The sequence below is a fragment of the Seriola aureovittata genome, chromosome 21, assembly GCF_021018895.1.
Source record: "Seriola aureovittata isolate HTS-2021-v1 ecotype China chromosome 21, ASM2101889v1, whole genome shotgun sequence".
Classification (NCBI taxonomy): domain Eukaryota; kingdom Metazoa; phylum Chordata; class Actinopteri; order Carangiformes; family Carangidae; genus Seriola; species Seriola aureovittata.
This window is the reverse complement of record NC_079384.1, coordinates 12,202,083-12,216,286: the sequence shown is the minus strand read 5'-3', so window position 1 is coordinate 12,216,286 and position 14,204 is coordinate 12,202,083. Positions and strand designations below refer to the sequence as shown.

General features: G+C 40.7%; 1 protein-coding gene across 2 annotated transcripts in view; it reads left to right on the top strand.

The window, feature by feature from the left end:
• Positions 1–3,110: 3,110 nt before the first annotated feature.
• Positions 3,111–14,204, top strand: part of LOC130162802 (A disintegrin and metalloproteinase with thrombospondin motifs 14) — a 52,240-nt gene continuing 41,146 nt past the window's right edge. For both annotated transcript variants that reach the window (XM_056366638.1, XM_056366637.1), the window contains exons 1-2: positions 3,111–4,246; positions 4,675–5,108. In XM_056366638.1, coding sequence (XP_056222613.1) covers positions 4,168–4,246; positions 4,675–5,108 — 513 coding nt within the window. In that variant the 5' untranslated portion in view covers positions 3,111–4,167. The remainder of the gene's footprint in view (positions 4,247–4,674; positions 5,109–14,204) is intronic.

The window sequence follows — 14,204 nt, the reverse complement described above, 5'->3', positions numbered from 1 at the left end:
TTCAGTGTTTTTAACGGTTATAATCACCGGGTCTGTTTGATTTCCTGAATTTCCGACTGACCCTGAAAGACTCCAAACCGGGAGAAGTTTACGGTAATGGCGGTGAAGACAACAACTCCCATCATCCTACGCTATTTCGTGACGTCACGCGACGCCGTCATTTGTTATTGTTTTGATTGAGAGACCCCTAGCGGCAGAAGTTACCTACTGTGCGTTTAAGTAAATATAATATTATTTTGTACTCACAGACATACGTTCTTTAGGGACTTAAAGAAAAGTGACCGCAAGAGAATAACAACAGCTAATTTCTGTATTTTCGGGTGCAGAGCAAAACTACAACAAGTCAAAAAGGACAAAAAGTACAAACACTGTCTCTCCCTCAGAAGGGGCAGTAAACACTGGCATGCATTGATTTGAGACTTTGAGAAATACATGTCTCCGCTTTCTTGTTGAGAGTCTGGTGAAAATATTAATGCCACTTTCAAATCTGTGGGCTAAATATGAAGCTACAGCCAGGAGGTGGTTAGCTTAGCTTAGCATAAAGACTGGAATCAGGGGGGAAATGGAAACAATAATTTGTGGTTTTGTGGGTGAGTTCGTGCAAGACTATTTCTAGTGTGGGTGCAGGGATTCAGGGTCTCTGATAAGCTGCCTGGCAACCTAACACTTATGATAAGAAAGCCAAACAAGCATATTTAGCCAAAACATTGAACTGTTGCTTTGACTTTTGACAAAATTTAATTGAAATTTTGAAATATCATTCTGAGAGACAAACAATGAACAAAAAACACAGAAAAAAATTGTTGGAAGTAATGATAGTATAAATACAGTGACACAAAAAGGAGCCTACTGTTGCAGCTACACGTACAGAAAAGACTTCCACACTCATTGCTGTCTAATCACATTTTCTTAAGGATGGTCAAGTGAAACTCACTGAGTCTGAGCAGGGTCGTAACTCAGAGCTCATTCTGAACCTTTCAGTCCCGGATCCCACCATCTAGACAGGACAGAGGACCATAATAACAACCCCTCCAAGTCACTGGTTTGTAACTTGGCAAACGCAGAAGCTCCTCTTCCCTCAAGCTGCAGACTAGCAGCTGCTTTGCATCTCCCTGCATCTCGGAGATGAAAAGTCACATATTTTCTCAGCACGCTGGCATGGCTAGACCACATTACAGCACACACTGAGGCATCCACAGCCGTGCACGCTGTACTGTAACGTCTCCCCATTCCTGGAAACACAGTGGAAGAAGCTTTATTCTTTGCAGCTCCACCCGCACACGCAGGCTGGACTAACTACTGTTCAGCAGATTACAATGTGTCTGTTTGATTCAAATGTTAAGTAAATTTTTAAAGCCTCTGAAATGCGTCTCTGTGAAGTATGAGAGAGAAAAGAACGAGGAGTTTTATATTTTCAAGTATATATAAGTCAATACATCACATTTCTGAGCAAGAATGGCTTTCTCTCATGAATATATGAATGAAAATAATCAAGAGCTGAGATCGATTTGAAGCAAGAGTGTATTAAAGTTTTGCTCTTAGACTTCTGTTGTGAAGTACAGAGTGTTCTAATGCAAGAACTGTAGTAGAAAATTGTTCTGGTGTGTGGACTTAACCACAGACTGAGTGGAGCTATTCATTTCAGAAGGGAAAAAACAAGACTTCTAATTGAATACTATGCTATATTGTGGAATTTCATCCTGGCTTTTAGACACATGCAAAAAAAAAAAAAAAAAAACTCCAAACAGTATGGATGGAAAAAGAGCATAAAACTTCTTACAAGGCAGTTAATGGTTTCCATCTCTTAATGCTGTGGTTAGTTTCCATCGCTTATTAATGCACGACTCTGGATCACCATCCAATCCTCTCATTGCCACCCTGGGGGGATGACTGTGTAAAACCCACACCTGCTCTACATTGACCATCCTGGGAGCATGGAGGTAATTAAGCACAGAGTGAGAGTATATATGCACTGCATGGGGGAGGTCGTCCAGACCAGCAGAGCAGAGACACAGTCAAAGAACTGCATGTGGAGGGAAAAGAATGTCCAGTCTAGACACCTTTTTTCTCTAGAAAGTACCTGAAAGTCAAAACTCATTTCAACCCAACCCCCTTTTCTTCCTCTGAGAAGGATTCCAGAGTTGTTGGTTCAGTCTCTGCGTGGTCATGTCTGACTAAGTCTGGACTCCAGCAGGGTGAGCCGGGGCCAAAAAAATCCCAGTTGCTTGAGCAGTCATCCAAAGTTTTAACAGGCTGTCATTCCACTGATGAAATCCACTGTACGATTTTCACACCTTCTAAGTCTTTAATGATGGTGTTGGATTTGTGCCCTTTCTGCAAATGGAACATATGCTCACAGTGACATCTGCAGGATTAGGCCAGATTATGAAAATTAGAGATACAAACTGCATGAGGTCATTAAATTGGATAATGCAATGTATGCTTTGTTGATTCTAGGATTGCATTTAAGAGACATGGAAAATATGTAGTTACACTGAATCTGATTTTATCCCTGAAGCCATTTATAGGCTTAATTTTTCTAAAGGCACACTTGCACTTTACCTTAGCTTGAAATTGACTTCATTTGACTTTCATTTCTTCAAGTCTGTCGTAGGAAAATACTGACATGTACACTGAAACAGTTTTTGGACACTGTAAGTGTTGCTCCTGTCCATATTGGACCACAATTTCAGTGTAAGAGATAGTCAAATCAGTGTAGTATCTTCCAAAGTTTCTTTTTTAGTGTGAAATTCCTTCTTTATGTTTCCATGACAGTTTCCTTGCACAGTAGAGGGAAAAGTAAGTGAGACAAAGATATAAATTTGTACTTAAGACACTGCAACTCTGGAAGATGTCCACTTGAGTCATCAAACTCTCAATGAAATGAACATAAGAAATATGTACAGCAAACAAAAACTGTTTCATGGGGCATGTGAGCATTATTTTATGATGGTAGAAGTATCTCTGCCATGCATTGTTTCTTTTTGTCCATATATAGCCTATATTTTAAACATTATTTTAAAATCCTTTAAAAATCTATACATGTATTATGTTCTTAATATTTGTATATTTGTATTTTTGTATTAAGTCTCTTTCTTGGCTGTGTATTGTTGTTGTCTGTTGCCGTGAGTGCATTTCTGTGATCTACAGAATGTGTCTAATACCTGGCTGCAAACCAAAATTCAAAATTTGGGATAATAATGAAGTTAAAGTTGATTTCTTTCCAAACAACTCCCACTTTTCTTTAAGCTTCTACACTGAAGACCTTTCACGTCTGCCTCCGTTGTTTTATTGCCATGTTATCACTGCCTCATGTGCGTTTGTGGACTAATGTAAACATCTATAAGTTACTGCCTTGCATCTGGCAGAGTTTTCACTCACTTCAAGAGAGTATTAGCTGTGGAGGTGGACTGTTTTTGCAGGATATGATGATATAACGACTCCAGTTTCTTTTTTTGAGTTGAAAAAAAAAAAAATCGCTTGGCTAAATATGTGGTTGTCTAGTGGAGAGAAGGCGCTCCCACTGTTGGCTGGTAGTGGCGTCAAGTTGAGCAGTTGTGAGTCCCGCAGCCGAACCATTGGTGCGTAATGGTGCACGACTGGACGGCAGATGTTTCACCACCGGGACACTCTGTCTCTGCACACTTTATCTGAACCCTTCCGACTTTTTTTTTCCTCAGCGTAGGCGTGCGTTAACTTGCTCTACTGCCTTTTTTAAAAAAAAAAAAAAGAAAGAAAAGAAAGAAAAAAAAAAAGTTATCTGTGGAAGGAAAGAGAAGAAGAAGAAGAAGGAGAAGAAGAAGAAAAGATTTGGGCTACCTCTTCAAACCGTCCCGGTTTTTACCGGGGGAGTTGTCGTCATCAGCACCCTAGATACCCCCCCCCCCCCCCCCCCCCCCCCCTTAGCTCCCTAAATGGATGGGGCAGTCTTGGTCTATGTAGTTCAGCACAGGCCAAAAGATTGGAAACAACTTGTGAATATCCGTCAGTTTGGCGTCTAGAGGGAAACGCTCAGAAATGCCCGGTTGCTTTGCTGGAGCTCAACTCTGAGGACATTTCTCCTGCATTTGTGCTCTTTTTTTTCAGGAGGAAGGACTCTGCTCAAAGTTTACAACAGACAGGAAAACTCAGCGCTGAAGTGGCAGCTCTCACACTGTAGCCCTCGCTATGGATTGTATGTATTTATTGATGTGCTTTTCACTCAGTCACGTATTTTTGGAGCATATTTTCGCTGCAGAAACACATGGTGAGTTATCCATTTATTTTCTTTTTATGCTGTGCTTTTGTCCTGTTTGTGTAGAAATACACTCCAAAGTCTAAATGTGTTTGAATAATGATTAATAAATAAATAAATAAATTATGGTCTATTTTTTTTATTGATAGGTCAACATACAACGGCTGCTTTACTGTTCTGGATGAACAAAATCAATAAATTGTATTGAACTACTGGATGTCCTGGGATGTCCACAGTATTTATTCCTTATAATGCCTCTGTTTCATAAAGAGAGCTACTTTTATATGTTTAACATAATCATATATGTTTAAAATCCTTTCTATATTGTGCATATCTTTTTAATCATTCAGCTTACTTTGCTTTATAGTATTTTTCCATCGGAACATGCCTGCCATAGGTCTGTGAATGTGATTCTCACTTGACACTATCTGTCTCATCAGAAAAACTCTCTGGAAAGTTAAGTGAATATGGTCTTATCGTGCCATTCAGCACAGACTCCCATGGCCGGTACATTTCTCACGTGGTCTCTGCTGGAAGTGGAAGTAAAGGTGGTGGTGGTGGTGCTGCTGCTGCTGCTGCTGATGCCCCCTCAGACTTTGGCAGTAAAAGAAGGGTGGCCCGCGGTGCCCCCGAGATGCCCTCGGTCACCTCCTCCTCGACTCAGCACTTGTTTTTCAATGTCACTGTGTTTGGGAAAGAACTGCACCTCCGCCTGAGGGCCAACAGGAGGCTGGTGGCCCCAGGGGCTTTTGTGGAATGGCAGGAGGACTTTGAGGAAAAGGCCAAGGAACGTATCCAGGGGTACTGTGTTTTCACTGGGGATGTGAGTGACATGCCGGAGGCGTCGGTGGCTATCAGCAATTGTGACGGACTGGTAAGTCATCAATGTACACTTGAAAATGTGTAAGTCCCGTAGAGAGAGATGTAGCAGGAGGAAAGATGCTTTCTTTGTGTCAGACAGAATTTGGGGTGTTATGGGTTGGCATGCATTTATTCATATACATTTGCATGCAGTTATTGACATTTATACTTTCAGACTTTAGCTGAAACATGTATAACATCCTTACGTAAGACATACTCTATCTGAAATCCATCTTTTAAATACCAAACACTCAACACTGTGTAGGCTTGAGTGTCAAATCAAGTCAAGTCAAACTTTATTTATGTAGCGCCAAATCATAAGAAGTTGTCTCAGGGCACTTTTCATATAAAGCAGGTCTAAACTTTACTTATTAATCATAGAGACCCAACAATTTCTACCATGAGCAAGCACAAGAGTGATAGCTCTTTGCTGCTGTCACATCAGTAACCATGGTTTCTAAATCTGACCAGTCTTTACTGTATTTAAAAAAGTATCAAAGCCTCCACAGAGACTTCTAACCACTCTTGCAGCATAATTTCTATGCTGTCCATCTGTATGCTCAGTGTCCTCCAAACACTCATATTTTTGCCAACAAACAAAAACATTGGTCTGTACACCAGCAGGCACATGTGGCAGTTTGAGTGTCTGGATCCTGATCTTCTATTGGCCAAGAGTTTGTCAGGAATCTAATGACTGGGCTAGAGTAGAGCGGGTTGTGAGAGAGAGGTTGTGCATGAGAAGTGACACAAGAACACGTAGGGTTGGGAAATTGAAGATGAATCCATAATTAAATCTGGTAAGCAAATCTGAATCCTTTCATATTTCTTTCTCTAACAACCGCCCTTTGGCTGAGGATGGCTGTTGACTTGTATATAGCACAAAGCTACACAATAACAAACTTTCATTTTGTTGATTAAACCCTTATTCATTGATTTTGCCCTCTTGGGGGCAGTTAAACAAGCACCACACTGATACACTTTATATGGTCATCATGCAGAGTAAGATTAGCATGTATTTGGAGTCATGTTTCCTCCCACACCGCAAATGTAAAATCGTGTTCACTTCTTTTTAGCTTTTGCTGTTCTTTTGTCTCCATTTACCCCTGAGAAAAATATCTGTACATTTAACTGCTAACTGCTGTTTTCACTAGCTAGTTTTAGCTTTTCACTACCTATTTTTGCTAGTTGTTTTCGCTAGCTAGTGAAAACAGCTGAGGACAGATGTTCTCAGACACTGTTGAGGGCAGTGAGAAAGAGCTAGAATCGTGTTGTGTGCTGTAAAACCAAAGCTGAGCTGAAAGATGCTAAAATGCTCTGTAGAGCGTCAGACATGGGTGATAATTCTCTGTGCATTCAGCTACATGAGTTATAATTAGTAATTTCATCAGTTATTAATATTGAAATATTGGTTAAAGCAGCTTTAAAGAACTAATATTTATTATCTACAACTGATGTATAGTAACTTCCGTCAGTGACGTTTCATTTCAGTTAGTGAAAGCGACAGTCGGCCATGGCTGAAAATCAGGAACTTGCTATATGAATGTTTTGTAAATTGCTCTTCCAGAGGTAAAAGATTCTATATGAGACTTGGTTTTCATCGGCGCTTAGTGAAATTCTAGTGTTATGCCAACCTTGAATCTGATCAGACATTGACTCTGCTATCAAAACCCAACCCTAGGATGCAGAATTAACTAAAATATGAGTGTTTGGAACATATGAGCATATGAATGGACAGTGGATACTTACAAGACGATATTAGAGGACTGGTTTGAAAAGTTTGTATAAACATTTTGATTCTATATATTGGAGTAAAGGTCTCATTCAATGAAACCAACTTAAACCCAAGTGGATGTTGGGCTCCATCCTCACTGAAGAAGCAAACTTTAAACAGCGCTTATTTCATGAATTATCAGGGTAAAATCAATTCAAAATCAATGACCACAATTCCAGTATACCCATCCAGTGCATGCGCGTCTTCCTCCACTACCACCATGTATTCATCATTCCGCCCTAATGCAGTCCATTGGTGTCACCTCTGGCTTTAAAACCGTGCTGCGCCGTGGCTGTGCAGACCGATGGGAGGTGAGCTGAGCCACTAATGGATGTTTGCAGTCAAGCAAATTAGAGTGAATTTTCAAACGCACATGTGACATTTGAATTGGAGTCAGCTCTCTGAACTGTTCTGACAGAAATAACGTGTGGAATGAGAGTGCAGATAACCTTCTGACCCGGCAGCTCCAAATGAGACAGAAACACACACTTTCACTTTTCCAAATTGTCACACACTCTGACATTTCAAGTAAGAAAGCTCAAGTCTTTGATTGAAGTCTGTATTTATCACCAATTAAAACATTTTTAACAAACCCATAATTTTATCTCCATGCCGCTTGATGTGTTTGTTTGATCAGTACAGCTTTTTATGTTCATCAGCAGAACACACACATACTGTCATAATTTTTCTGTATTAACACAACAAAGCAGACTGAAACTGAGAAAACTAGTCATTTCATTCTTCTCAATGTCATAACAGGGAGTTTTGTGTGGACAAAGCCATGCTGTGCTTGCTTACAAAGTAATTTCCTGAAAGGCAACTGTGTGTGCCCTTCAGTGACTTAGAGCCAGAAGTGACGCACTGCAGAACAAAGCTGTATTCACCTACAAACATGATATGAGAGATTTAATGCATTCTTTCTTACAAACCTAAGTGCACAGAAGATGGCTGTCTCAGCGTTCTTGAATTTTAAACAAAGACTAATGCTAAAAGCTATAATGGTTCAGGAATTATGACTTTATCTGATAACTTTGGGTCTTAATGCCGCATTCACGCCATATGCGTGGGTAGAGATGGGAGAGACACTCATGTTTATGGCTCCTGACTGATGTTGATGTCATTGGAGAAGTCGAGATTAACAGTCCTGACGATGTACACCCAGCTGATACTAATGCAGTCTATATATAATCTTTACGAAAGTGGGATTAATTGCAAGATAGCCATATCATACTTATTTATTCTTAAGTGTACCTTATTAACTGGCAACTGAGTGTAGGTTTATTCCTGATGAACGATTGAGATTGGCGTGACGTGAAGCATCGATGTTTGTTTAGTTTTCAGGGACTTCCGTATCATGAAGTAGGTAAGATGGACGTATTGGAGCTGTCAGATAAATCCTCTGTTCATAGTTGTAATTATGAATTGGATGTTGACATAATTGCTATTTACAAGTAGGAATCTGGTAATTATGGTAATGGTATTTTAGTATTTGGAGCCAGCTCACATAGTAGTCTCAAAAGCAAAGCTGAAATATGTGTAAGGTAAAAGCCAGTAGTATTGTTCAATTATTCAGGAGAATCCATCGTTGCTATGTTATTGAATAAAGCCATGAATATATATGGCTGTATATGTTTCACTCTGCACAACAAGATATTGAAAGCAACCCGATCATGTGCCCCAATTTGTAGTGAAACAATGGAAACAAATGCAATATTGACGAAATGAGACACTGGATCAATGACCAGTCGCACCATCCGAAATCAGGCAACAAATTAATTGTGTCACAGCAATTTTCTTTAGAATTTAAATCCCAGCAAAAGCCAAAAGATAAACCAAAGGTTAATTGGGCATATTAGAAGTCTAGAACCAGATGTCTGAGATCCATCTCTATACATGTGTAGGTAAAGCTTGGTTACGTTCGTCCTCTGAAGCATGTTATCTAACATTTCTTGGGATTTGCTTCCCCATATGGCACTCATTGTGTTGTTTCAATTATGTTAGATGCTTGAAGTATGACAGAATGGTGCGATATGTATTTCCTTCAAAGGTTTGTTCAAACAAATCATCAAATTTTATTGTCAGTTTTCAGCGATTTTTACCCGCAGTAAAAGGCAGTTTCCAGGTTACATTTCTGTCATTGAGGTCTGAGCATTATGTAGTGTTTCGGGGACATTGTGTCCAGAAAGACGTGCTGCTGTTGACCTTTTTCAAATGTCAGATTTCAAAGCTTTACGAGCATCAGGAACAACACTGCATTCACCTCTATTTTACTGCGGTGGTGGCAGAAGTCTCAGACTAGGCAAGCAAAACCACAACTATCCGCAAAGATACCTAGATACCACTCAAAGCACGTGTGGAAAGATGTTTTCTTCTGATTTGGGCTAACTCTTCATTTAAGCTGCAACTAGACAGACAGAAATATCATCCATGCATTTCCTTCCATCAAAGCCAACGTAAACATAGACGTGTCTGTGCCTGCAGGGGTGTTTTGGGAGCATTTGAAGGTGCTCAGACAGCTCACAGGCAAATTATTTAGTCTGAAGTGTCTGCTTGATGTTGAGGCACACGGAGGAGATCATGTCTGATGAAAGGAGTTTGAAAGGAATAAGAACGTGAATCATTTGCCGAGGTTGCCGCATGCGGGCCAAATCTCTGCGATGGACTGTACTGTATACCTACGTACCACCCGCACTACATCTTCAAAAGTATGTTTGATGGGATCCCTTATAGAAAACAGAAACATATTGTAATGGAGCATTTCAGCAGATTTACTGTATATCACAGCTGCATAGAAATTTTTTTTATTTTTTATTATTCCCATAACGACATACAGACTTGAAGAACACTCCTGCAGTCATCACAGCTCTTAACCGTGCTTCGATACAGCTGGATTTCCATGATAAGCTTTGCTATCTGTGTGTCCTCCGCAGAGGGCCTGCTCCCACAGAGATGATTCCCAAATACCGAGGCATGACATCACCAGTAACAGATTATGTTAACTTTCTGCCATGTGCCCGGAGGTGCAGGATTTATGGCATTCCAAGCACATGACAGATAATACATGCATATGGTGAAGCTGCAAATGAATCTAATATCTTTATTGGGCCTCACAGCACTGCCAGGCTGTCAGCTGAGGTTGCAATGAAATTGGATAGAAAATGACTTGACTTACACTTTCAGTTTCATTTTTGATACAGTTCATGTTTAATTGACCAACTTGTCAGCGTTTGAAATATCTTTTTCCTCTCCGGCTGTAGCTCCTGCTAGATGGCAACAGCTGCGCGCCCCAGACCGGCATGAACTATTGTTGCGGAGCGATGAGTGATGGCTATGATTATACCGGAGCTCCTCATGTGTTGGGAATTAGCGCAGATGACGGGCTGATTGAATTACATGTGTGATGGAAACACGAGCGCCTGATAACCGCAGTCGGAAGAGCGCTATTTCTGTGTCCATCGGTTAAATAGAGAGAGAGCCACCTAGCAACAGTCAACAGTCAGTCAGCTTACTTTTTTTTGGGGTGGGGATGGGGGGGTGCAGTTTTCCATCCATTGGAGATGGAAAATGCTTGCATAAATTGTTCTATTCATGAATGTTTGCAGGAATTCTGTACAGGGCTGGTCCCACTCCAGTATTCCAGTATCCTCTGGTGTTCCAGTACTCCCCTGGCACAGAGGTGAAGTCACTAAATTAAGCGCTCCATCAGCGGAAGCCCGACATCTCAGCCAATAATGTGATTTATTTCCTCTCAGTCTAATACTGATTTGCAACAGGTACTGTACGTCTGTTTCATTCAAACACTGAGATACAGGACATGCACACACACACACACACACACACACACACAATACACACAATATTGAGAATCACTAGTCACGACTAGTACAACAACTGCTGCAACTTCTACAACGACCACTACTAATACGACAACATTACAGCAACTTTTTCCTCTAGGACTTACCTAGTAACTACCTCTACTGCTACCACTACTTCTAGTAGTGCATCTATTTCTTCTACAGCATTACAGACTAGAACTACTTTTTCTTCTTTTGCTACTGCTGTACTGTCACTTCAACAGCTTCCGCTATTTCCACTATTACCACTGCTGATATTACAATTACTTCTTTTTCTGCCAGTACTGTTAGTGATACATGGAGTGGCATGCAAGCCATGCAAGCAGTGGTTGACCAGCTAAAGATAGAAATATACATCAATTAGAATGATACCAAAGTAGAAGCGATATCTCTCCTTACAGTGTTGTGTCCCATTTGCGCGTTTGCATGTCATCTTGTAATTTACTGCCCTCTTCTCGCTACAGCTAGGTTGACTACCATCTATCGTTTCTGTCATTTTCTTTTTTAAAGTATATTTTTTTGGGCTTTTATGCCTTTAATGGACAGCACAGTGGAGAGTGACAGGAAACGGGGAGGCAGAGAGAGAGGGGGAATGACATGCAGTGAAAGGCCGTCCAATGCGGGATTCGAACCGGGGCCGACTGCAGCGAGGACTGTAGCCTCTACACATGGGGCGCCTGCTTAAACCACTACGCTACACGACGCCCCGTTTCTGTCATTTTCATGGGCGGGGCCATGTCCTGTTGACAAAATGTGGGTCTAATCAAGGAAAGGGTGGAGCAACATTTTTTTGCACGTTTGCAAACGGACGCTGTGGCAAATCCTCGGATCTTTGACGGGTGACTAGCTTCAGCTACGGTGTGCTTGTCAAGCTGCCTCTCGACTCAGCTTCCACTGTTCTGACATCAGTTGTGATGTTGGGTGCACTCTTTACACACATGCACAGATGTATGTGGAATGTACATTAGAAAAAAAACCAAAACGATTTCAACAGTGGTATCTCCTGAAGCGTTACGAGGTAGCAGTAGCAAGTAAATTAACAAATTACACCGTGAGTTATCCTCTTAAATCACCTCAATCTAACCAGCCACCTTGGTCAACATGTGTGATAACGAAGAGATAAGGAATACTACTACTACTAGGAATCTTCCTCTTCTTCTACTACTACTGCTGCTACAATCTCCCCTTCTGCCACCACTTCTTCTACAACCCAGCTACTACTACTGATGATAATAATAATAACAATAATAATCATCATCATCGATCCTTTTAAACAGAATAGTTTTTGTATAAAAAGCAATTACCCATTCATAGTAGCCTGATAATCCACTACTTCAATAAAGTGCTCTACCTCATGGCTAATTTAGTTATTTTTTCTTCTTTGGTATCAGTCCCATGCAGATGAGGGGCAGTGATTAGAAGCCCAATTTTCTCTTCATAATCCTCATTTTGATCACCAGCTATGCATGCCCTTTGTGGCCCAGCACAGTGAGATGTGAAAGCTGATAATAAGGAATCAAGTAGTAATCCCCTGCTCCCACAACCTGTCTCATACGATTATTTCAAACCCGCGACTCTGCTGAGCCATGATTTACTCCCCTGGCTTATTGATCTTCCTGCTTGTACCACACATGCTTTTATCTAACATCAGCAATAAGAAGCATCTGCATGTCTTGTGTCTCGTACATGAATATTATATCAGAAGTCTCATTTTCTTCCACTCTGAGAGATCTTGTGCCTAAAGTTCATAATAGTAAACCGTGTGACCTCGCAAAAATTAGAGTGCATACCTTGAGCTCAGTGGCTGACAGTGGATTACCTTTTTACTCTCTCCCTCCTCTGTCCCTCGTTTACGGATCAACAAAGAGCGTGCCTGGGACCCAAATGACATGTTTCTAAACAATCCGCCACAAATTACAGGTTAAGCTCCTGGAATGATGGCTGGACTTTGATTTCCTTGCACGTTGCAGCTCAACCATCCGTGGCCTGTGGCACTTGTTTCTATTTTTAGATTGTGTTTGTCCATCATGTACCTCCATCAGATTACCTCAGGAGATGATGTAAATAGACCACTATGTTTGATGTGTATCCCCGCAACTTAATGTCAGTGGTATGCTGTGACATTGTTTTTGTCTGCCACTTATATACATTTATTCATGTACTGAGTGTTGTGAAGAAAAAGTACTTCTTCTTGGCTGTTTTTGTTCTACTCACTTTTATATTTCCCCATTCAAATCGCTGTGAACCTTGTTCTTTACTGCAACAGTCCAGATGAAAGAACATTTGAGTTGATAGCATGTTGACATACTAATCTGTGACACCTTCATTTATCACCATGCACTCATAGCTTGAGGAGCAGCAGCAAGTGGTTCAGGCCAGTGCTCTCATGTCCTTTTTTGCCCTGGGGTCTTGCCTTTCAGGCTGCATACTGGCTGTCCTATCTTATTGCTGGAGGTTGTCGGGGTAGTATGCATCCTGAAATGACCTACAGACACCAGTCAGGGCTGAAAAAGTGTCATGGGAACTATGTTTTTTTAGGTTAAAAACATCACTTAATCTATATTTGAATTTACAGTTGCCATTGTTTAAAAAAAAGACACTTAAACTGAACATCAGTTAAGAATAAGATTGAAAAGCATCATGTGCATAGTAGTAAAAATCAGCAAGTAGGGTTATGATAAAAAGGTTGAGAATATAGCATTTGTAGTTTTTGTTACACTTCCAATATTATGGAAATTAGAATAACCAATAATTGTGTAATTTCTTATTTAGTGACTTAATTAAAACACACATGCAGTGAACTCATATTTGCCCTCAGTATATGTGGGTGTCTCTGCTTAATTAACTTAAATGGTTTTTAGTGATTTAGTATTTCTTTTTTGTGTACTTCATTGAACCCCCCAACTTCTGAAACCAAAGCTACACCCTTTATCTGTGAGCGTATTCATGCATAACATATTTCTTTGATTTGAAATCTTCCTGCAGTGAAGTGATTTCTCCCCTGCTCCCACCTCATTTGTTCTTTGTCTCAATGTTTATGCTGCACTAAGCAGGTGACAGTCTCCAGCTGCTAGTTTGCAGAGCAGAAAGAAGTCTCCCTGAAATTACATACAGTAAATATCCTCCTTCAAAGTTGCTCTTACCAACGTGTGGAATTTAGTGCACTGGTGAGCTTAAGGGTTAGCTATATTTGCCCTTTTTTTTTTTTTTTTTTTACGGTGTCATTGATGCTGCTGGATGCCTCACTGCATCGACTTCAGAGCGTTTTTCAATGCAGAGGCAGGAGGAGCTGGCTGTAACCTCTCGCTGATATACATTTTATCTGCCACTAAGCGCTGCAGCGATTTTTATAATGATCCCAGTTGTATGCGCGCTCACATCACATAAGAGTAACTTGAGGATTGCCACATCACTTCACATCACAACCTCCAAACAGATTCCTCCTGCTGACCAGCTGTCATGATCCAAATGAAAAAAGCGCTTG